This window comes from Danio rerio, chromosome 21 (genome assembly GCF_049306965.1).
Source record: "Danio rerio strain Tuebingen ecotype United States chromosome 21, GRCz12tu, whole genome shotgun sequence".
Classification (NCBI taxonomy): domain Eukaryota; kingdom Metazoa; phylum Chordata; class Actinopteri; order Cypriniformes; family Danionidae; genus Danio; species Danio rerio.
This window is the reverse complement of record NC_133196.1, coordinates 34572684-34599015: the sequence shown is the minus strand read 5'-3', so window position 1 is coordinate 34599015 and position 26332 is coordinate 34572684. Positions and strand designations below refer to the sequence as shown.

Sequence of the window (26332 nt, the reverse complement as noted above, 5' to 3'; positions counted from 1 at the left end):
TTCTTAGTTGACTTTTTTTTTTGAGAATCAATAGCTTTAAACGCTTGAAGCGCTTTTTCATATTTAAACCTCAGCGGCATAAAATGTTTTCTACTTGGTGTGTCTGGAAGGTGTGAGTACATCGCTCCGCTTGCGTATGCATATTGGCATATATTCTAATATTGGAAATAACAAACTTGCGCGCAAAAAAGATGCAATATGTGTATGGCCTGCTGCTATAGTTAAAGGTGCAGTAGGTGATTGTCTTCAGAAACCTTTTTTGTTGTGCTTGTTGAAAGTCTCTTCACAGTCCAATAGTAATGATTACAGTAAATGATCTAAATGTGTTTATATGTATTTTTATTGTCTGAGAAAGGCATAAAACTAAAAAATGTTCATCCAATTAAAAAGAGTCGGACCAACATCTCCCATAACTCCGATAAGCATGTCAGACTGTCTGTCAGCAAATGTAGATTCGGACTTCTGCGCATCTGTTCACGCAGATACGCCATTCGCGTATGCCCGTCTGCATAAGCGTCACGCGGTCACAAAACAGACCGGGAGAAATCAAATGCTGAACTGAAACTTTTTAAAACCCAAATCAATATTGGAGTTCCTGTAGCATGCTGGAGGAAGGACGACACCATGGCTAAAGTATTACTGTTAGACAAGTAATGTTCTGTTTTAAAACTATTTTAGTCAGGCTAATCTTATCAGTTCTGTTATGAATGACTTATATGCACAGACGTGTTGTTCAGCCACTGAAATCTCTGGGTGAAAGATTGATGTGATTATTTTCAGTTTCATAAGGTCCTTTTACAGCATTGATAATGATTAATAGATATATTTATATTTAGTTTAACAACAAAACATCAGTAAATAGCGCTAGTCCGCATAACCAGCTTTATTGAGCTGAACTTGCTTTTATATTCACATTGGGTCATTTTTGAATAATGACAGCCTTCCTATACTGTTTACCATGCTACTCTGAATATTCCGTCTGAAATAGCATGTAAGTGTGGCTAAGTAATAAATGTATTTCCTGCACGGCACTGGCACTAACTAACCGGCGAATGACATGAACTAGTGGGTTGTCTGTTTGCTGTTGTGACGCGGTGCGCACGCTCACGATTTCAGGGGGTGTGACTTTGAATCACAGTCCCTCCATGCCATCCAAGGATAATATGCTAAGCGGTTAGCATTTTGGCAGATCACCTACTGCACCTTTAATCTAGTGTGTGTGGGTATTAGCCTCGGTATAAGCTCGAAACACTGCATACGTGGAATCCCACGCATATTCTCTTTGTACATCTGAATTAACGTGAAACTGGGCGCACATGAACGAGTGCAAAACCTCTCCCTGCCTCCTCCCCCTAAAAATATGGTAATGACTCCGCTTTCGCAAAACCAAACGAAGAAGCAATGGCAAAAGCAAGCAAGAGGAGAAACTTCACAGACAATTAATTGGAGGTGCTCCTATCGGAGGTAGACTGGAGAAAAACTTTGCTATTTGCAAGTTTGTCCTCCGGAATTAACAACAAAAGAAAAAAAATAGACAGGGAGAGTTTCGCTGATGCTGTTAACGCAGTGGGATCTGAACATCGTACTGTGAACCAATTAAAAAAAGAAATGGTCTGATGTACAGGTGCAGGTTAAGAGGAGAACCTCTGTCAAAGTGCACACCGAACAGGCGGGGGAACAGGGGATGCTAAACTAACACCCTTTGAGGAGAGAGTTGCTTTAATTGTGGATGACACACAATTTTAGAAATGATTTGAAGGTTTTATCTCAAATGGTGTCAGAGTTTAATTGATTTTAATATTTTTTTACATTAAAATATATTTAAAAAATATTACTAAAAAAATAAAGTGCTAAAGTCTTGTGCAATAACCAGGATGTTTTTCTGAACATTTTTGTACTGGTTTTATTGTATAATTTATAATTGAATTGGTTGAATTGTTTAATTTATTCGCATGGTTATTTTTTTTATTGAGAAAGTAAGCCTTGCGTAATGTAAAGGGCACATATGTATGCCTATCTGTCCTATTTTTGGCTCAAACTATAACAGGAGCAAAACATTTTATTGGTTTGAAATCGAACGTCTAATGAATGTCAAACGCCAAACTAACTTTTAACAGCATAGTATGGAAACCTTATATACCTGCTAGACATGCGGATGATCCTGACCCATACCTCCATATGGCTGGCAATGCACGGCTGAAAGATACTTTGTAGTGTGCAATTTAACATAATTGCCTCTAGGAGTTGCCAATAGAAATAAAACAAACACACATAAAAATGCCCGTAGGCCAGACATGAAGTGGGCGTGAACCAACACACATTCTCAAGTTAATTTCATTGTTAGTAAATTCAAATGTAAGCTTGAAACATGGGGTACTCAAAATTTTTGTGCATACACAGCGTTGATACATGAGGCCCCTTGTCTATATAATCACCTTGCAGTTTTGAAATGATTGCTTTTTTTGCTTTGAGTTGGTCATTTAGTTCATAAGATCAGTTCAAACATTTATCAAGTTTTTAAAATGAAATCAGTTGTTCACTGTATAAAAATATAACATTTTAAAATATTTTAATTTATCGACTAATATATCGGTTATCAGCCTCCAAATCTGTTTATCGATATCAGCCAAAGAATCTATAGTGGTGGATCCCTATTAAAAAAGGACTCCTTAGCAAATTTCGTCTTTTAAATATCTAGCCTAAGACTTGAAATGTGAAAACAGCTTTTAATTTATTACATTATCATTAATAAGTCATTGCATAGTTACCATATTAATCATTTTAATACTTGATAAAGCTTTCCCCCATTACGATAGCATGCATTCAAACTGTGCATAATAAAACTATAGACAGCTGGGCATTTTGGATTCCATGTTATCAGAGGGTTTGCATGTCATGTCATCAGGTGATTTGGATTTCACGTTGTTGTGTTTCAGGGTTCTGGCATGTGTTTGGCTTTTACCTCTGCCTCCGGAGGGCACTGTTGCCACGTCGCCGATGCCAGGAATACTCATGCTGAGGCCAGTGTTCACTAGATGCCCTTCAGTGGGTTTCAGCCGCCAATTCAAGCCGAGCAGATTAAGAGCTGCAAAGGAAAGAGAAAGAGAATTAAAAAATAAAACATGACACCACATTACACCTTCCGACCACTTCATGTATATACAGATGACACATCCTGACAGCCTAGAGCCTGCGACACCCATGCAACCATAACTCTCCCTGACAGAGGAGACTTTAGCATACAAATACACTCATTACAGCCAATGACACTTTGACTACAGTCTGTGCTTTGTTTGGGCTGCGTGCCCAGACAGGTTTACTTGGACCAGGTTTAATCCAAACCGCTACAGGAATACTAAACTCGCCGTAGATATGAATATATCACAAGCAGACGCGGGCGGGAAATGAGCAAAAACAGAATGTCAAACGCAACATAACACAATGTCAGGCATTTCTTGATATTGCAAAACAAGGTGTGAAAGGACAAAAAAAATTGTCTCAGGGAAAAATATAATAATAAAACCAAAGCCAGTTTAAAGTTGGTGACAGATGCCAAATATCCTCAACACGTTCTTGTTTTTGTGAGCGCCAGAGGGGATTTTGGCGAGACGCCTGCTTCTCTCCGCACCCCATATGTACTATAATCAGTGCTTCAGCACTTCCAGGACTTTGTAGAGACTGATTAGCTCCAATGGAGATCACTCGATATGCAATATTCAGAAATGTCAAGTCGTGTTTAAGAAATATGATAATGATCAGCGAAAGTTAGTTTTGTGATGTGCTGGTGGAAATTACAGGCGAGATGCCCTAAGGGAAAACAAGTGCAGTTATACACACACTCACGCACATCAAATCTTGCAGAAAAACGCTGACATTCGCAGAATCAACCGTAACACCTCACCTCCGCCCTCTAGTTCTTCTATCCCTCCCTCAATCTCATCCAGGCAAAATCAATGGCAGCTCAGTGTTTCCCTGCATCCTGACGGCATGCGTGTTATCGCTCTCATGAAGAAGGGTCAAAAGAAAAAGCTGACTCTTTCAAGCTGTCAGACTCTCTAGTCATTGTCCCACACACACAAACTATTCCTCATCTTATCACCCTATCCTCTAATCAGCCTTATCTCTCGCTCAGTCATTGTTCTTTTCACCTTTCTTATGTCCTCCATCCCTTCTGCTTTCTCTCTGTTTATTTCACTGCAGTCCTCGCTTGACAGAAATGCTCCATTATGACCTGAAGCCTCTTGTTGCACTTAACAGCGTTGTGAAGAAACTCTAAACATTATGCTTTATTATTCTGCATGCTGATGCTAGAATTTACACTCTTAAGTCCTGTTTGGACTGCGATTGTTTTAGGGTTACATATGGAATTTTCACAATTCACAGGGGGTAGTTGGTGACTTCATGGCAGTCTGAATCCAGAATGTTGGTGTGTTTTTTTTTCTCCCACCTTGCGTGAATATCCCTGGCCTACTGTGTTTTTGACAAACACTGAGGTTGTGAGGTGATTTAACTATGTGCTGTCCGAATTAATATCAGTTTGTTTGCAGTGGAGATTAATCCAAAGGTCATTTTGTAAATTGTTTTTACACTTCATGGTAATTTGCAACAGAAAGGCAACATATTGTGTAGCAACAATGGACACTTGCATTGCTTAAGTGCAAGACATGTCCATGTACTCTGTTTATTATTGACTAGCTGTCAAAAGCCATCCTTTTTTGAGTTGTGTTACTCCAATGTAATTGGTGGTTGCCATGACGATCATGCCAGCACTGATGCCAACACCCCATGTGAATCTAGCGTGAGGTTGATGAGGGTAAGAGCTAAACTGCAGTAAAGTGGATCTCCTGGGCCATATTTGAGGATGCCACATACAAATGCTAGCAGTTTCAGGTTCATAGGATAAAACTGATGGGATTAAACTCAGATGTCCACCACAAAAATAATCTTTGTTCATCACAAAAGCATGTGTTTAATCACTAGAAAGCTTTGGAGATTCTTAGTTTTAGACAAACAAATGCTGTCAGGAAAAAGCTTTGAAAAATAAAAAGTGCTGTCTGAAATTTACATCAAAACTACACATTATCCTAAGCCTCCTTTGTTTGTTTTGAGTTATTTCACTTTGAAGACCATGAAAAGAACTTGTTCTTCGCCATAAAAGTGAAATTACTGAACCAATAAACTGGAGCCTGATAAAAATGCTCATTTTAGAAGAACATTTCTGACGGCATTCAGCTGTTTTTCCATCTGAACTCTTCAAATGATCTGAATAAGTTTATATTTTGTAGTGATTCCACAGTGTTTTTTTTTTTTTCTCACAAACAATATTCAGTAAAAATCCATTAAAATCCATTTTTTATAGTGTGAAGAACATTATATAGACCATTTTGTGAAAAGGTTACAGTATACTTTAATACACTTTCCTATAGTGGGCTATGGTTCAAAAACATATAAAAATATATACTTACCATAAAGTTCAGAAGCTTTACCGCCATGTTTTGCACTGAAAAATCCTTAATAATCTCTTTAATAACATAAAATTGCAGTTTCAGAAGAATGTCACTCTTAAGACATATTAGAGTTGGATGACAAGACGCTCCTGCCCATGACAGATCACAGCTAAGGCCAGTTTTGTGAATGACCTCTAGCCTGTGGCATTTGATGCAGGCAGTGTGAGAAATAAGCAAAAAGAGTTCACTGGAAATAACATTATTTTATTATCTTACCACATGCTGTGGTGTTGGTTTTATTTTTTATTTTTATTTCATATAAGTGCTTTAAAATGTGGAAATCTACTAACTCCATTTTCAAAGCTCTGAATGGATTTTGCAATCTGTACAGGAAGAACACAGCTATTCTAGATAGATGACAAAAGTTAAAGCACTGGCTTTCAGTGTCATATAAACTAAATCTGTGCGTCAGCTCTGCTAGTACTGTAGCTTACACAGACTTTTGTTTTGCTGTTACTTAATAAGTGTTTAAATAATTTTGGATTAGCTATCAACAAACCTGAAACTATATTTTTTAAATATTTAAATATTCTACCTTTTTATTTACTTTATTTTGTATTATTTTGTGCTGGGGTATAATTATGCCAATACAGGATCTGCTAGGGCAGAAATACAGATTGTTAGCCTACCATTGAGTCTAGTTATTAACTTGTGTAAATGTGTACATCTTAATTTTTTGAGTTTTTAATTATTTTCAGTAATGATTTTGAATATTATAAAAATGTTTATGATTTATTTACAATACAGTTTGTAAAGTCATATTTTCTGTCTTTTAGTAGATCTCTTATATGAGAGGCTTGCTTTGTTTCCAAAATAAGTTGATCTAATTTGATTTGCATTGAAAACAATAAAAGTTAAAAAGATATTATTGTTTACTTCATATATTAAGTTTTTAGTTATGATACTCCCAAAATCTCTCTGCATAAATCCACAGATTTTTTACAAAATTCTGAACAGAAATAGCAAAAAAATGTCCGCAGATTATGTCTAGCTGTAGAACATAGTCCTAAACCTTTGCAGCTATATCAGTAATAGTAGCTTGTATAAAAATAACAACTAAAAAAGCATTATGGTTCAATCTGAAAGTAAAATAAAAATATAAATTAAATAAGAAATGAAATATAGCTACATTAATAAATAATAAACTAAAAATAAAATAATAAAAACTAAACAAAATTGTAAAAACAAAATGACTTTTAACATGGCAGAAGACTCTAAATTCTACTATGCCTTCCATGTGAAACAGATGTATGCATTATACTATAGTACAGTGTGCTCTTCACTGTTCACAGAAAAACAATGTTTCTCTTTTAGCTAGGTGCCAGTGTTCAGGTCACAAACTTACATAATGTCAAGTACATGTGAGCAACAACAACTGAAAAACAATCTAAAGGCTAATGAATTTACATTCATTTACATTCATTTACATTGAACCACCTTGACTTCAATCACAACTAAACACACATGCACGCGCACACAAACACACATACACAACAATGAATGTCATTTTAGTATCGCATTTTCTAGTAAAGCAAAACATAATGAGATCAAGTATCTTTACTACATATAAACAGAGTTAAAAACATAATTTTTTTTTCAGTCAGACCAAAATGAATGAATTAATCAAAAATACAATGTTATACTCTGCCTCTCCAACCCATTATAGCTTCAAAGGTATTTTAACACTCTGAGTTGAATGAATTTACATGAAGTCCGTCAGAGTCTCATTAATGTAAATGTTCAGCCATTTCAACAGCATGTTTACAAGTTTTAATTCACTGCAAATGTGTTAACAAGGCAACTATTTGTCAACAGAGGATATTCAATTAACAGTAACAACAGTAACCACAGTAACAGCGGAATAAATAAATACAATTAAAATAATTAAAACGATAATTTACATACTGCAGGTTCATTCAGCATCCATCTAGAGAAAAGCACTCTGACAGCAAAGCAATCAGACTGATATTTCATAGATTTTGATTAAAAAATGAGGCATAATCAAGGATCAGACTACGGTCTCATGCCTGTATGGCAGCATTATCATTACCATTAATGTCATTTGGCACTTTTATGGCTAATCAAATCTTATGGAGATCTTCTACAAACTCATTTTTGGTCTGCGCAATAGGCATTAATTATTAAGAGGAAATGTGTTCGCTGTGAAATTCATGAGATGCTGCATCTTACTTTATGTAATCTCTATGTATAATTCACCTCTTCAAAGTGATGAATAATATTACCTAGCTGAAGCACAGAGAAAGAAGAAAGGGAAGAAAGAGAAAGAGTGAGAGAACAGACGCTGATACAGATGACACGAGTATTCCCCCGTCTTGCCTGAGTAAGTCTGGAGTTGTGCTCGGATGTAAAAGTGCAGTGAGGAAATGAGCTCATGAGCTGCAGAAGTTATTTCACTGAGCTGGTGCTGACAGCAGCACTGCAGAACTGCAACTCTTTCTTCAGCACTTCTCTAAAACAGCCCTAATGCATTTCTGACTTAATGTTTATATGTCTCACATGTTCAGTTAAGGCTCTCCATTGACCTGACTTACGTTGGGAGAACCCTATAATTTCTCAGATGCAGAAAATATGGATGGAGTCATAAAATTCCACATAATTCAAAAAATTGAAAATGACTATTACGGAGAATGTCTCAGGATTTTAGTTCAATAAATCATAGTTTTTTACACCTGGTCGATTATTAGCAACTGCAAAATTGCATTCAAAATAAAAGCTTGTGTTTACATAATATATTAATACAGACATACATGTATATACTTGTGAAAATATTTATTTATAATAATATATTTTTTCAAATTAATGCTTAATACAAATGTAATAAATATAAATGTAAATATCTTGGTTTTGCACTTTGATATATATACAGTATTCATGCACAGTGAGTACATTATGTTAATACAAAAAATTATTTGGATTTAATGGTGAAAAATCATTTGACATTGACACATATATTGTTTATATAATAATAATAATAATAATAATAACAACAACAACAACAAAAGTAATAAAAATATTCGTTCAGCTAAGTTCCTTATTTATCAGGGATTACCACAGTAGAATGAATCGGCAACTATTACAGCATATGTTTTACGCAGTTGATGCCCTTTAGGCCACAACCCAGAACTGGAAAAAAAAATTATTAAAAAAAAATATATATAATAATAATAACAACAACAACAACAACAACAACAACAACAACAACAACAACAACGACGACGACGACGACGATGATGATGATAATAATAATAATTATTATTAAATTGTAATAAACAGATAAATCACATTTTAAATGAATCACATTTTAATTGTCAATTAAACAATTCCATTTAAACCAAACCAGATACAGGTGAACATACTCAACCAATAAATAACCACAAAAACAAAGAAGATATTAATAATAATAATAATAAAAATAATAATAACAATAACAACAATAAAAAAATTCCTTCGGATAAGTCCCTTATTTATCAGGGGTTGCCACAGCGGAATGAACCACCAACTATTCCAGAGTATGCTTTACGCAGTTGATGCCCTTCCAGCCACAACCCAGTACTGGGAAAATAATAATAATAATAAAAATAATAATAATAATGATGATGATGATGATGATGATGATTACAATAATAATTATAATTATATTATATTAAAGAGATAAATCACATTTTTAATTAAACACATTTTAATTGTCAATTAAACAATTCCATTTAAACCAAACCAGACACAGGTGAACATACTCAACCAATAGATAACCATAGAAACCATATATGTAAAAATAAAAGCTTGATTTCTTCCATCTAAGAATCGATGTGCCACTGAATGATCAAAGTTGACAGTACATAATTTTTGTCACCTTGAGCACCAGAACATCAGAGGAGGACAAATGTGCAGGAAGTTTGAAAAGCATCTGTCAGAAACAGCAAGGAAAAAAAGAAGGAAATAGACTCAAAAAGAGCCTGTGTCTGTGACTGTACTAAATAATTCATGTTAGCACAGAACAAACAAAAAAAAACTGTTATATATTATATTGCCGTTAAACATAATAACTATCTGTGAACAATTCTACCCCCAAAACAAACACTTGTGCCAAAAACAAAAGCAAAATAAATGCTTGAGCCACTAGGTCTAGTGGTTTACCGATGATTCAGAAAATCAAAAACACACGTTTGGTCCATTTCAGCACGACACAGCTTGTAGTAATAACTGTTAAATGCACAGTCAATTCTCAGATTTTAGACTTTTTAGCTTTATAAAGTGTTTGTTTGTGTGTGTGTGTGTATTTGTGTGCGTGCGTGCGTGCGTGCGTGTGTGTGTGTGTGTGTGATGAAAAGAAAAATCCAAACAATCCCCAAATAAAAAACTTTAAAGTGTTCCTTTTGCCACAATTAATCATTTTATGTCTGTAGATATCAGTAGTTTTTTTAAAATCTCCATTCATCATTTTTTTTCCTATCTATATTCGGAAGGCGATTACTGAGGCATATGTTCAAGCATATTTCGTCTGATAATTTACAACATTTTATTCTATTTGAAAAGGTTTTCTTTAATGTTTTGGGGTTTTTTTTTTCTGAATAATAGAGATTCTCTCAATAGAGTACAAATTAATCTTTTTAATTTGTACTCTAATATGTTAAAAAGTGAATTAAGCATCAATTATAATAAATATACAATGCAGATAAAACAATTTGAAACTGACTTTCTCCACTTTTCAGTTTTTAATCCTACAATTTTATGGAAATTAGTGGAAATTTGTATAACAGCATATTATTAAATTGAACACTTTGGAGCAAATGTCAGGCGTTATGTTTGAAGAAAACCAGGCACCACTCATCACCAGGCTATTACCATCCCTACAGTGAAGCATGGTGGTGGCAGCATCATGCTGTGGGGATGTTTTTCAGCAGCAGGAACTGGAAGACTAATCAGGATAGAGGGAAAGATGAATGCAGCAATGTACAGAGACATCCTGAATGAAAATCTGCTTCAGAGTGCTCCTGATCTCAGACTGGGGCAAATTACCTTTCAGGAGGGCAAAGACCCAAAGCACACCGCCAAAATATCAATGGAGTGACTTCACAATAACTCAGTGAATTTCCTTGAGTGGCCCAGCCAAAGCCCAGACCTAAATCCTATTGAACATTCCTGGAGAGATCTGAAAATGATCGCACACCATCACTTCCCATCCAACCTGAGCTTGAGAGGTACTGCAAAGAGGAATGGGCAGAAATTCCCAAAGACAGGTGTGCCAAGCTTGTGGCATCATATTCAAAAAGACTTGAGGCTGTAATTGCTGCCAAAGGTGCATCAACAAAGTATTGAGCAAAGGCTGTGAATACTTATGTTATTGTGATTTTTCATGTTTTTTATTTTTAATAAATTTGCAACAATTTCAAAAAATCTTTTTTCACATTGTCATTATGGGGTATTGTGTGTAGAATTTTGAGGAAATATATGAATTTAATCCATTTTTGAATAAGGCTGTAACATAAAAAAATTGTGGAAAAAGTGAAGTGCTATAAATATTTTCCAGATTTACTGTAAATGCATTTATATATAAAATATAATATTGTATAGCTTCCTATTAAAATTATAAACATATAAAAAAAACATTTGTGAGGGGTGTACTTATATATGCTGAACACTGTGTATATTTAAACTGCATATTGAAATATTCAAATTTTATAACAAATAATTTCTAAATCCTGATGCAAGGGAAGTATGGTGAAAACATGCTTTTTTACTCCATTAACATGCAGTGTCTGGCCTTAAACACATTGTTTCCACTATTTGGATCATGGCTTACCGCCAAACACTTCATTTCAAAAACTACTGATATCTGCCCACCGTTTCATTATTTAACAGGCCTTGTGTTGCATTTACACACACAAGGGACATGTATGGATGAAACAGGCTGCTCCCAGCGGGCACTATTCCAGCAAAAAGCAAATAAATCACACAATCAGGAGCCACTTTGAAGTGCAGCTACAAAGATAGCTATGGTTAGATGGCCAGCAAAACCCTAAAAGCCATATCACTCCATTTTTTTTTTTTGTCCAGGGACAGTTGCTACCTGAATGAAAGCAGTCATGTGAGTGTGTCCCCGTGGAGCCCACATGAACACACACACACACATTTGTACCTCAATCAACCTGATGCAACTCATCCTCACTTCACAGCAATCTCCAACTGATGTTACAGAAGACTTCTTTAATGTCTACACAAGGCCTGCACAATTAATCAAAGTGCAATCAAAATCACACTGCAGGCTAGTGTGATTATTATACTGCAAAGGCGGTGCTTTAATTATAAAACAATATATAATATGCAGGCATTATGTGCTTTAAAGAGAAAGGGTGGTATGGCTAGTTGTTAATTACGCATTATTGATGTACAGTGAGTCATCATAAAAGCTCTTAATTTGTGAAAACTTCTTTTGCTTGCAGAGAGAATCAAGATTTTGGAAGCCAGTGAAATATAAACTCTCAATTCAGATTTTTTATGTAACAAGACTTCTTTCCTCCAAATTGGAAATATATATATTTTTTAATTGCCAGTTATAAAGGGGCGGGGATCTATTTTCCAACAATTGTGAGTGTAGATTTCAAAATTGTAACTTAATAATTTGAAAACATACAATGTGAGTTTAACTAACTAACTAACTAACTAACTAACTAACTAACTAACTAACTAACTAACTAACTAACTAACTAACTAACTAACTAACTAACTAACTAACTAACTGACTAACTGACTGACTAACCAACTGACTAACTAACCGACTAACTGACTAACTAACTAACTGACTGGCTGACTAAATGACTAACCAACTGACTTACTGGCTAACTAACTAACTAACTAACTAACTAACTAACTAACTAACTAACTAACTAACTAACTGAATGGCTGACTGACTAACCAAATGACTAACTAACTAACTAACTAACTAACTAACTAACTAACTGACTGACTGACTGGCTGGCTGGCTGGCTGGCTGACTGACTGACTGACTGACTGACTGACTGACTAACTAACTAACTGGCTAACTAACTGACTGACTAACTGACTGACTGACTGACTGCCAAACTAACTAACTGACTAAGTGACTGATTTACTAACTAATTAACTGACTAACTGACTGACTAACTAACTAACTGACTGACTGACTGACTGACTGACTGGCTGACTGACTGACTGACTGACTGACTGACTAACTAACTAACTAACTAACTAACTGACTAGCTGACTAACTAACTAACTGACTGACTAACTAACTAACTAACTAACTGACTAAGTGACTGACTAACTGACTAACTGACTGACTAACTGAATGACTGACTAACTGACTGACTGACTAACTAACTGACTCACTGGCTAACTAACTAACTGACTGACTGGCTAACTGACTAACTTACTGACTGACTGACTAACTAACTGACTGACTGGCTAACTGACTAACTAACTGACTGACTGGCTAACTGACTAACTTACTGACTGGCTAACTGACTGACTGACTGACTACCTACCTACCTACCTACCTACCTATCTAATTAATTAACTAACTAATTAACAAACTAACTGACTGACAGACTGGTTTAAGACAATCATGCTGAGTACACCCTCAAAGCCAAAGAAACAAAAAGTTTATTTTAAGTTACATTTAAACTGTATATACTGTATACAATTAAAATGCTTTTGTATTTTATTTTTACACTTTCGTCAGTGTGAAAGAATGTTTCAGAATAAGCACAGAAGTACATTCATAGTTGGCATGAACACAAATAAACCTTTGTTGTTCATTACCGCTAGATCAGGTAGTTCTATTCTCTGTCTACTTTCCAAAAAATACTCTTGACTGACCAAGAAAGAGCAACGCAAAAGCAAAAACACCCCGGCCTTCCATATCACCTTCAAAAACAGACACACACAACCACATAATCACCCTCTTGCTGAAGGTGAAACTGTTGTTTTCTTAGCTGCTGATCTCCTCAGTGTGTGTGTGTGTGTGTGTGTGTGTGTGTGTGTGGCTCTGATGTGTGTTTTGATTAGAGGTGTGCAAGTCCTGCTGCTATGAATATAAATGAAAGGCTACAGTGAACCGCTGTACCCTGAGGACCAGCTCCATCCGATCACATCAGCTCACTCAGTCTTGACTGTTGACCAAAAAACTCACAAATGCACCCTGGGAGAACTTCCAATCCCCAGATAAAACTTGTCCCAAAATGCCACACATGCTCAAAAAATAAATAAATAAATAAAAATCAAGACTGTTGCTTCAGGCATGCAAGGTACACACACACACACACACACACACACAAACACACAGTTCCCCGAAGCTCCTGCGTGGGCATGACGAGATGGATCCAATCTATTCCACTCGGCTTGTCAAATACTCAGAGCACAACAATCACTCCCCATGGTATAAACACACATACACACGTGCAACCAACTTCACCTCTTGCAGTCCTATATGCACCAATGGAAAGCCGGATGCTTTGACTGACAGCGATTTTTATCACTGGTACAGAGTGACGATGCATGGGGATCCAGCGATATCTGTCCCGTGATATGATCACATGCATGCAAATTCAACAATCTATTTCACTCTAGTCACTCAGTTTATTATTAGGCAGCTGTCAGAGAAAACAATGAGATAAAAGTGAATAAAAAAGTAATAGAAATATAAAAGTGAATAACATTGCCATTAATTTGACATTTATTCTATAGTAGAACTGTAAACTTTTAGTAGAACGAAAAGTTCAAACATTGCTGAATAACAGAAGAGTCAAAATACAACATAAAATTGGATAAAACAACTTCAATATAATATTTAACAATATATTACGATGTCACATTTCAATGTTACATAGTGATGATTTAACTGTACAGTCATTTTATTTTAGATAAGGTTGCAAAGATTTATGTTTCATTTGTGAATCTTCAAATGAATAGAAATGAATAAAGTTGTTTATTTTCTTTTTTTCTATTAAGAATATAACTGAGCCTTTAATTGCCATGTATAAAGCATTTACAAAGCATAAATAGTCCTTACTTTATATTAGGTCACAAAACTGCATGAAGTTGAGTAAATAAAGCATTTATTAACATACAAATTATCTATCAATAAATGCCTAAATGTGACTAATAAAAATATTTGGAATAGTTTATTAATAATTTACTAACTCATTCTTAATGATCTTAAAAACCAACAACTATTCTTAAATTACTGGTTTGTAAATAATGCAGTGCTTAATTTAGTAATAATAAATTCATCACTAACAAAATATGAAAACAGTTTAAAGTATTAAGCACATTATACATGTGTGTTTAACCTCCTAGGGCTTGAGTATCCACATACATAGACAGCACATTTTAGCTCTTAAGTAGCTTTTTAAAATACTTTGAATGTTTTATATTTTGTTACAGACATACAGTGTCATCCTGCAACTGTTTTGCAGCATATGAAATGTCCCAAACACAATTTATAACTGTCCAAAATGGCAAAACTATTTCGTTTTTACACTCTGGTAGTCAAAAAATGTAAAAAAAAAAAAAAAAAAAAAAAAAAATTGTTATATGCATTAAAAACAGTCAGGAAAAAGTTTATTATATACATTGAGACTCTAAAAGTACATCAAATCAAAAGATTATACTTATGTTGTATTCTAATTAGGTTCCAACAAGCCCAAATAGCAAAGAGAAATAAAAAATGCATGTAAGAAATACCTTGGGTCTTAAGAATACAGTCAAGAATACAGCATTTGTAGCTGCCGATATAAACTACTAAGATTTGTTAATGTAGAGTTAATGCTTAACATATCATGAACTATTTGCTAATGCTTCATATCTGGTGCTTTTTTTGTAGTAAAAACCCTAATTAATGCCTTTTTTTGTTATTTTTGTAGAAAAAGAAACCAGCAGCCACTCATACCTATTGTAGGGAAAAAATCTATGCAAGTCAACATAGAAAAGTTTCCAACATTTTTTAAAATATATTATTTTGTGTTAAACTAAAGAGATTGATCCAATCTATTCCCCAATGAAATAATGAAATCAACTATTTCACCATGAAATACATGTGCATATAGACATACACACACTCGCATGCAAAAAAATTCACCTCCTCTCCCTCTCATGCCTGATGCTTTGACTGACAGTGTTTTTTATCGCTGCTATAAAGTGAAGATGGGAATCCTGCGATCTCTGTCCAGCAATACGAGCGCATGCATGCACAGCTCCAATCAAGCTATTTCACTCCCCTGTCACTCACTGCTTTAATATTAGGCAGGTGTCAGAAAAAAAACATGGGGAAAGTAAATATGAAAGTGAAAGTAAAAAATGAAGAGTGTCATTTTAATCAACACTGGGCCTGTAGGATGGAGTATGTCAGTTTGAGTCAGGCAGACAACAACTGGGCTGCGAGTTCCAGATTGGCTGGCGAACATATTATCTCCACGCGACAGAATCTCCAGCATCTCGGGCTGTGTAGGTGTGTGACTGATTGGTGTTTGTTTGGGTGGCCGTTTGGGCAGAGGAGCACGCCATGAGCCTGCCAGTGTGTGTGTGAGGACAAATATAAAATGGGCAGGTGACAGTAAAAGTCCCCGCTGACAGAGAGCACTGGTAAATGGACACATAATGACTCATTGTGACTGACATACAGCATGTTACCGCAGACCTGACAGAGTCTTGACCTGTTTTCATAAACAAGTTTCTGTCTCATTGGCAGGAGCTGGAATGGTGAGTCATTGCACTGCCTGCTCACATCACTCTAAAACCAAATAGATGGCAGTCAATACCAAACCAGAATTTTCAAAGTACATTATTTAATGGATAGTTCACCAAAAAATGTTAATTTTCTGTTAATTTATTCTCCCTCAGGTCATCCTATATGTAAATGACTGAACTTTAACTTTAGCTTTAACTGTGGTGATTTACAGCTCACTACAACTAAGTACATACAGCTCACATATAAGCATAGCGAAACATCAGAACATTCAACTGCTTCGTTTGGATTTTGTTAACTATAACTTTGACCTTTATTCAGCTTGTGGTCTTATTTTGTTTGTAACACTGTGTAGACTATAAAAACGTTTTTGATTTTTACTATGAAGATGCTATTTTCAGAAGTAAATAACTTGTAAATGATGTAAACGTTAGCTCTCCAGAAGAAACTGTGACATAAACAAATGAATAACCATCCATAATTTAACACTATTGTCTGGCGTGTGGCGTGGTCTTTCTGAAATCATTCCCAACTTGGTCTTGATGACAAATCTCCTCCCAAAATAACAGCTCTCTCTTTGTTCATAAGTGTGTGGGCATTTGAGTAGTTACTATCATGTGATGTCTTTTGGATGAGACGGACTGTACCTCGTGTTTGTTTCATACGAAGTGACAAATTCAGAGAACATTTGTTTTTGAGAACAAGTGTAGTTGGTTCATTTATAATTAGAGGTTTTTAAGCTTTATGTGGATATATTTCTCATTCTTATTTGCTGAAATTCCAGTGGATTTGTAGACCCGAGGTTTCATGACAACTGAAGAAACTGTCACGTTGGGTCTGAGCCCCTCCCCCTTCAAAACCAGAATTCTCAAAGTATTTTATTAAAGTGATAATTCACCAAAATGTTTAATTAAAATCTAATTTATTTTACTTTGGCTAGAATAAAAGCAGATTACAGAACAAACCATTGTTGTGCAATAGCTTGCCTAATTACCCTGACCTTCCTAGTTAACCTAATTAACCTAGTTAAACATTTGAATGTCACTTTAAGCTGTATAGAAGTGTCTTAAAAGATAAAATAAATCAGTTATTAGAAATGAGTTATTAAAACTATTTTGTTTAGAAATGTGTTGAAAAAATCTTCTCTGTGTCAAACAGAAAATGGGGGGAAAAAATAAACAGGGGGCATAATAATTCTGAATTATTAGCCCTCCTGAACTCTGGAACAACATTGCAATGAGCCAATTAGAACTAAGGGATCTGTTTACCCATTAAGTTTAGTCTTGTGGATAGGTTTATGCACTTTTACATGATTGTTATCCAACTATTATTCCATGCTGACTTTGGGAATAATTTACAGTTATGGTTGGGTTTAGGGGTAGGGAATGAGTAAAGATTACATTTTTCAACAAAAATTATGTTGCAGGATCGGATTGTACTTGGCAAAATCATGACGTGCCCAGTGGATCGACGTCTGTTGACTAAGAGGATAAGGCAAGTCATTTCACTCAGTGGCCATCTTTGAAACGCATTTTGGGCAGTATGTTTGGGCATTCTGTTTAAACGGGGAAACATTAAATTCTACAAAAATACTAAAATAAATTCAACTGCATATTTAAAACCATTTGAAAGCATTTTTTTTCAGGATACAAAATCACGACACAACCTCCTTTATGGCTGTTTCTGTTTTCATATTACACAGTACCATCATCTGAATAATGCCATCAAATCTGTCTTCTAAAATAATTCCCAGCTTGGTCTTGATGACAAATCTCCTCTCACAAATGACAGTGGCCTCAGAGTAAAGAGTCAAGTCAATGGTCAAGTTATGTGCGTTTGATGGGACCGACTGTACCTCGTGTTTGTGTCATAAAAATTACTGACATTTATTTGCCAGGGTATGGCAACAAAATCCTATGTCTGACAAACGTCATAGTGGTAACGTCCACACAATATAAAGCTGTAACATCATTGGATGTTGATATTAGGTTGGAGCTTGGACATGAGTTCTGACGTCAACCCGTTTTTCATTTTCAAACAAAATGCAACGCCCCCACATCTTTGGGGTACAATGTCAATCTAATGTCATGTTGACGTCTTGTGCCTGCTGGGTGTTTATACAGGTCTTTTTGGTCTTCATACAGAAAACATCTGTCATTTTTTCATCCTAACAGTCTCTGGGTCAATGGGTGTAAAGATTTTTGACATCTTCTTGGACACTTTGAATGCTTCCACACAGTCTGCTGCAATTATAAATCGCCCATGTGTTGAGGTAGTTCATTATGATGCGGTTTACCTCTTTACTTCTATATGCGTTTTGAATGGACAGGAATCACAGGACTGAATTTTCTAATCTCCATCGGCAAGACAAAATAATGACAGCAGGTTGAAGGAAAATAGTGTAGTAAAAGTACCAATACTGCATAAAAAAATGTAAAAAGTGAAAGTAAAAGTACACATTTTTTTAAAAACTACTCAATTACTGTAGTATAAGTATTTGTAATGTGTTAGTGGTAGAGTATGTGTTTTTTGTTTACACCACTTGAGATGTTTATATTCATAAGAAGTCAGTTAAGTTAGCATTAATTTGCATGAATTTAATGTTTTAATATTTGAAATTGTCATGCTGTATTAAACATGATATAAAAATTAAATGATTGTAAAGTTATATTATAAAAAGTTATCAAATATAACACTGACCAAGTTAAACACAATGACAGCATATTCTGACATTGGTTTTAATAAGACCTAAAACAATATCCATTTCTGGCGTTGAATCGAAGTTATGCGCACTGTATGGAACACTATTTTAATCGTGTACGGAACACTGGTAATACCTATCATCTTCCGTACACATAGGCTGTCCTTTTCCCTTCTTTTTTCAAAAACTACTGCTCCAAAAGACATTAATTAAAATATGGATTGTACAATAAGTATTCACCCAAAGAATGAACACATAAACATGGTTATCTGGCTTTCAATGATGGAGGAGTGGTCGTTTAAGTGCACTGAATAGCAAAAAGTGTACAGAACATGGTCAGTCTACGTTACTATTATACTATCTACCCTGGCTATATGGAAAAGCGGCAACTGAAAATGCCCACCCTGCCCTCATGTTTCAGTTGAAATTACGTCACACACTGAACAAAGCTGTCCATTCCAAGGCACTTGAGGTGATTTGAAAGCATCTCTAATCAATCGGTCAATTCCTCTGTGTGTTTCTGAGAGACTCGGGTCATCCAGACAGCGGCTCTCACTTAACTCTTCATTACGACTGATGTTCGTATGCACAGAACGGCATCCACGTGTGCCAGGAGGCGGTGGGGGGCAGAATACTTCACTTAGCCTTTAGACATCCATCATTTATCTCTCCTTCTTTCATCTGCTTCTTTCGCCATCTTTCACCAATTAGTCTAGATTAGTCACAGTGGCCTTATGGAAGGCAGAAGCAGCCGCTGTGCCCTGCGTAAAAAAAACCCCACCTCCCTCATCAGGACCGCAACATCTGTCTCCTAGCAACCGCTTCCAGATCTCAGGCGAGGGATGCTGCTGATGACAGAAGAATGACAAGACAAACACCAGCCTGGAACTGTAATGATGCCACAGGTGAGAAGTGGACAAAGCACCAGAATGCTGGAATTTAATGGGGGCACACTTGGAATTCTGAGGCTGGATTTTACTCTCAAAAATGCATGTTACTTCTATTAATAATGCAATGCTGGTGGATATCAGCAGCAAAGGCAAATATGAAGAGAATAACTGGTGACTGGTGGGTCATTGTACTGTAATGCTTTGGAAAAATGAAGAGACTACTAGAAATTGATCAGTTTTTCTGGATCTTTGAGGTTTGGATAAAATTTTAATAGTTGATGCTATTAAGGTCTAAATCCAAATTTCAAATAAAATTTGTACATTTGTTTTTTAGAAAATGACATCTGGTCATGTTTTTATGTTTTATATTGAAATATTAAAACAAATATTGAGTCCTTAACTGTTCTAAAGTAAAAAAAACAAAAAAAAAAACAGTAACGGTTTCCCCCACAAGTTAAAGACATGTGCTATGGGTGAATTAAAGCTAAATTGTCCGTAGTGTATGTGTGTGAATGAGAGTGTATGGGTGTTTGCAGCTGCAGGGGCATCCGCTGTGTAAAACATATGTTGAATAAGTTGTCAGTTCATTCTGCTGTGGTGACCCGCTGATTTATAAATGGACTAAGCCGAAAAGAAAGTTAATGAATGAATGAATGAATAAATAGTTACATTTCACAAAAATATCAAGCAGCACAACCATTTTCAATATTACTACTACTAATAATACATGGCATCATCACATTAGCATGCTATAACCACTTCTAAAGGAGGCAAGCAAATGATGACATCACTTAGATGTAGGCAGTTCCGAGCCAAGTTCCCTTGACTCTGTTCCCTTCTCAAATCAGGGCCACAAAGTAAAATGAGCAGAAATGTGAAGTGCAAAGTGAAAACAACATTGCAAACTTACAGTTGACTAAGAAGCAAGTCAAAATGAGCATTGCAAATGAATGGACGGGTTTTGTAAAGGCAATGCTATAAAAATGTTTTCCAAATATATCGTGATCTTGGAATTATAAGATTCTATCTGTGTTCTGAATGATTTTGAGATATTGAGCCTCATAGTTTTTGCATTCCATAGCAAACAGTATGTGTGTAACATTTGTTTTTTTACATAAAAAGTCTTAAAAAACTGTACAAAAGCACGCACATCCCTCTTAACTGGGTGCTCAGCCAAAAAAACACAAAAGGTGCAAATTAAAATCAAAAATACTTGTTCCCTTTTTAGTTCTTTATTTTTGTTAAATTAATTTTCGCTTTAAATTTTTTGAAGATTTGCATTTATTTATTTATTCTTTGAACGATACTTTATTTTTTGTTTGCAAAACTTTCTTTTTATTTTAAAGTATGTGGCCTTTGATTGATTTCATAGCAAACTTCACACAGAACTGCCAACTGACCCAGCTAATGCTCGAACCTTGCTCTGAGGCAACAGCGCTCATATTTTAATATTTAAATGCATTTTAAGTAGACAAAAAGAACATCCAATATCTGTAGTATGTTGGTAAGAGCTGATATGAGACCCGTTCCACATTTTTAAAATAAAATGTGAATTTTAACTGTGGGAATTGTCAACAATGCAATTTCACATACAAAATGTCAGTGTTTACACATCTCCATACAGCAAAAAAAAAAAAAAAAAAAAGTTTAAAATTCTTGGTACAATTTTTTGCAAGACAGCTAATGTAATCTATATGTTGCGGTGACATCGATGCACTATCCAAGGAATTGCCGAACTTTTCAGCTCGTTGTCCCCAAAATAACAATGTCAGTGACTCGCCATCCTTAATACCCTGTAAAGTGGTTATAAATACAGAAACCTTGCATGCAATGGCGCAAACTCACCAACAGACCCAAGCCTATTCTTCGTATTTTTTTTTATGTATGTCAGTGCTGTAAATGTGCCAGAAAGTTTAATTTAGTGTTATAAAATCAATCTGCAGCATCTGACGCTATTGCCTATATTGCTCTATTGCTGTGTCTTTAATATAATGTAATTACCCCAGGGGTCGCAATAGAATATAACTAGTAACTATAAGTTACTAAAGTACTAATATACAGTAGTAACTATAAATGACTATTTATTTATTTTCATTAGTTTATGGATAAAATATGGTAATTCTTATGGTTTAATAAAAATAAATAGATTCATGAAAATCACCAGGTGACCGCCCTTCATTATCCCGTGACCCCTGGGGTTCTGACCTCCACTTTGAGAACCACTGCACTATTCGACATAATTGTAGAAGTCCAGTTGCGCAGCATTTTTTGGTTATGAGATATTCTGTCTCCACTCCACTCCACTCCACTCCACTCCACTCCAAGTTGTTAAGTGTCCAGGGGGGATCTTAATAAGTTGTTGTTACAAGGTGAAGCCTTTTGGATTTTGACTCTAGACATGCTGTCTCCAAGACTTTTAAATGAACAGTTTGATATTCGTTCTTTACTTTAATGTTTATTCAGTAATAAACATCTGGTAAATTTCTGGTAAAAAAAGTGCTGTTCACACAGACACAGACATTCTGGACTTTTTCCGGAAAGGACCATTCACACATCCATTCCAAAATACTGGTAAATTCTGACATCATTAACCAGAAATGAACTATAAATGGCTGTGCTTGTACTGTATTTGTAAACAGAAGAGGTCAGGCTGTTGTTGATGGTTTCACTTTCATTTAGAGCTTTAGCATTCATGCAACTGATTTGTCCCAGACACATCCAAAAGCAGAAGCGTGAACACATTTGACTACATTACAAATTCTGTGGATGGATAAGTATTGTGAACAACTTTGATGAAAACATATGGAGCAACACTCTGCATGTCGATATTATGGTGCTTACCAGAGCACTCGCGTCAAGCAACTGAAGCAGAGCTTGAAGGTAAATAAACAGCGGTATATGAAGTATTTTATTGATAATTTTTCACACAGTTGACATTAAGTAGAATGCGTCAGCAAAAAATATTCAAAGGCTTTTATTTTCATAAACTGCATGGATGTGAATGCGTCTGAATGTTCTGATTGGCTGGAGTAGACGACTCATGTCAGTGTGTTCTAAACATAAACATGCTCTTTCCAGCAATCTTCCTTTTGCGTTCACACAACGCAGCATTCCATCAAATTATCGGTAATGTTACAACTTCTCTTTCCGGAAAATTGCTGGAACAAATTTACGGCTATTTTCAAAAAGGGCCTGTTCACACATGATCCCTTTCCAGAAAATTGCTGGTAATTGTAAGGTCTGTATGTGTGAAAGGGGCTTTTGTTATGTTCTGTTATATTTTTCTTTATTTGTGATATATTATTAGGATTTGTTTTTGTGTTTACGTTTTGAACATGTAGATTGTGTAATTTACAAATGCATATTTTTCTATTTTTTGTTGTGAGATAATGTTTGAAATCATGTTATCTGCAAGTGTATAAAAAGAGCAACATGCTGTGATGAATACTGTCTGATGAAGAGCTGGTGTGCTTGAAACATGTTTTGTGTTAGTCTTTTAATTGAATTAACTGATATTTTTTAAAGCTTCACCTTTTTTGAATATATTTTTGCACGTTTTGCTGTTTGGTTAAGCACCCATTTAGAGTAATGATTTAATGAATTAGATTATTTTTTCAAATGTTTATAATATTATGACAAACAACTTTCACTTTTTGGTCTTGAGTTGTTAATGTGTCAAATATGAATCAAGGATTATGCATGTGCTGAATAGCATGTTCCAGAAATGCTCTAATTTTTAGTTTGAGCGAGTGTGAGTTCATTTGCAGAGTGTTATTTGAAGTGCGGCACAAACTTTTCAAGATGAACAGCATTGCTCACTTTGTGGTTACAGCTCAGTGGAGCAGCCGCACATATGCATTAAGAGTCCCATTGTACTGGCAAACAGTCCCTGAGGTTTTGGAATAGTTTACAGAACACTTTACAGGCCACTGCACACAAGATACACACACAAATACACTCTCATTTAAAAATATACTCACATAAGAACTACCCTGAGCATAAATTATGTGTGTATACAAATTTCTGACAAGCATTCAGGCAAGAATTGGCTCTCTAATATGCACAGGACCTAAAAATAAAGCAGAAGCCAAGAACACTGCAAAATAAACAGAGAAAAACAAATGAGACGTTAAACTTGTAAATGTGCGGATTACTCGAGCAGAAAAGACAGACGGCTGTGTATTTTTTTTTTTCACTGCTTTGTAAAGGTGCAACTCTCGCAAAGCCTGGCGCAGACTCAAGATGCTTGGTGACATTTACTGTCGACTGTGTTGTTGGAAAGGATCCGACTCTTATCAGTCTCTCTCTCGCCTTCAATGCCACTTTTCTTTACTGTTCAAGTACAACTCATAGTGGTGAAAATACATTACAATGTATTCTCTGTCTAATAGAGCTGTAAAAATATTAGTTAAAGGGCTCATTCAGCTAACAAGTTAAATGTGCTGTTATTCTAACTCACCCATAGGTTACGCAAAATGTAGGTTTGTCTTTTTGTCTTTAAGGAGGATTTGAAAGGGATCAAACACTTTAAAAATGAGTAATAAATAAATAAAAATTCCAAATAAGATGTTGTCTCAATTTACAGGAAAATCCATAACCCAGCAATTCAAGTAAACCACAATATTGGTATACGCCAAAATGTTTCAGGTGATAACAGAATTAGCTAAATCTGTTTTTGGCTGAAAAAAGAAAGACTGAAAATACAAACTGAAAATATATGCAGTTCTTGCAAACGTTGCTCCCAGTTTAACTTGTTGTGTGTAATGGAGAGTCCAGCATGCTTATTAATGCTCATCATGCTTAAAACAAATAAAATGAAAACTACTAATAATGTTAATAATAATTTATACAATTTTAATTTACTTAAAATTTACTTACAATTTTAATATATTACTACTACTAATATATATTTTTAAAACTAATAATACATATATTTTGTATCCTACATGTAAAAGTAAGCCAATGCAAACATGTTTTTGATGGAGAAGTTTGTTGCAATTTGTTGTGACAGTTTCAATAAAAGTATTAGCATTTTATATATTTATTTTCAAATTAATAATGTATATTATATTAATCATAATATTTTATTTCATAAATGAAATAGTCTTATAACAAAACAACCATTAAAAACAAAAAAAGTAGTTTAAAAATATGTCAATTTTTGTACTGATCGATGTCCTGAATTTTCATTTTAGTGAATCTCCACTATTTAATAATGTATCAATTTATTTCACAGTTGTGACATCAAAGCATACCAATTTGCATATCTGACTATTCTTTTTAATTTACCATGACATTTGTCAGGTTAAATAAATCATTAACCTCTTGGTGTGTATGATCACACCGGTGTGATCAGTCTAGGCTGGTCCCTGGAGTATTTTTAAACAATTAAACAATGCGCTTTATATTCACATTGGCTACACAAGGTTTAGGTCACTAAAACCTTTACTCTATTTATCTCCCTTTTAAACAGCCATTTACTTTCATGTATTTTAGTTGAAGATGATGAATTAACATGTTGAAAATCCTGCAGCCCAAATCTCTTCACTGCAGCACACACTACTGTGGACTACCGCTTTAAATTTTACATGTGAAAATGTTATTGCAACATATCAGCAATGTATTGCAACATATCAGCAATAAACGTATGGCTAATACAATCTGCTCTCATTATGCAGCATTTTGATTGTTACACTTCTACTTGTGATGCTTGAGAAGGGAACAAGTATTTTTATAAGTCTTTTAAAAAAAAGAAAAAGCTCTGACTTTAATATTTTTTATTTACTTCAAGTAATTTGATCCATCTGGTTGTATTAAACTGCAATGAGGATGTGTTCCTAATACGTATCACTCATGTTCTCATCAGCAAAGTGACAGATAGCAGATTAATGCTTTCACAAGCTGGGAAGAAAATAATTTATCATAATGAATTAAGCTGTTTTATTAGACTCAAGCAATTAACATTTTGTCACAACCTCTATGTAAACTACATGCTATTTTTCATCATGGGAAAAACTTAATCTCTATTTAAAAAAAAAAAAAATCACTCTCAGTTTCTCCAGAATGGTGGATTAGCTCTACTGCCTGGTCTTTTATTCCCTCCCTCCAAATCCACTTGAGGATGCATCAGAAAGCTACAACTTTTCGCTGCTCACTTACTCAAGAACTTAACCTAAAATAACTTCTTTTAAAGTAAAAAGAGCAAGTTTAGACTTGAAACTCGGCAGCGCTCCCTGCAGAGAGGTGCCTTGATAAGACCAAAACCCTCGTTCCCCAAATACACCCGAATCACAGCCCGTATCAAACAGCAGATGAATCGCGCGCTGCCGTCTGAAGTAAACGTCCACACGCTGAGGCTCCTTCCGCCCCTCTGCGTGGGTATTTGCTTTGCTGCAATTGTACCACAACAATAACACACATCAATGGTTCATCAAAGACGCTTTGAAGCGCTTCGTTCTTGGTGATAAATGTCATTCTTCTGAGTGAGTCATTT

General features: G+C 35.1%; 1 protein-coding gene across 14 annotated transcripts in view; it reads right to left on the bottom strand.

Annotated features, from left to right (window-relative positions):
• Positions 1-26332, bottom strand: part of tenm2b (teneurin transmembrane protein 2b) — a 576016-nt gene that overhangs the window by 93667 nt on the left and 456017 nt on the right. For all 14 annotated transcript variants that reach the window (XM_068216114.2, XM_068216117.2, XM_068216118.2 and 11 more), the window contains one exon: positions 2963-3085. In XM_068216114.2, coding sequence (XP_068072215.2) covers positions 2963-3085 — 123 coding nt within the window. The remainder of the gene's footprint in view (positions 1-2962; positions 3086-26332) is intronic.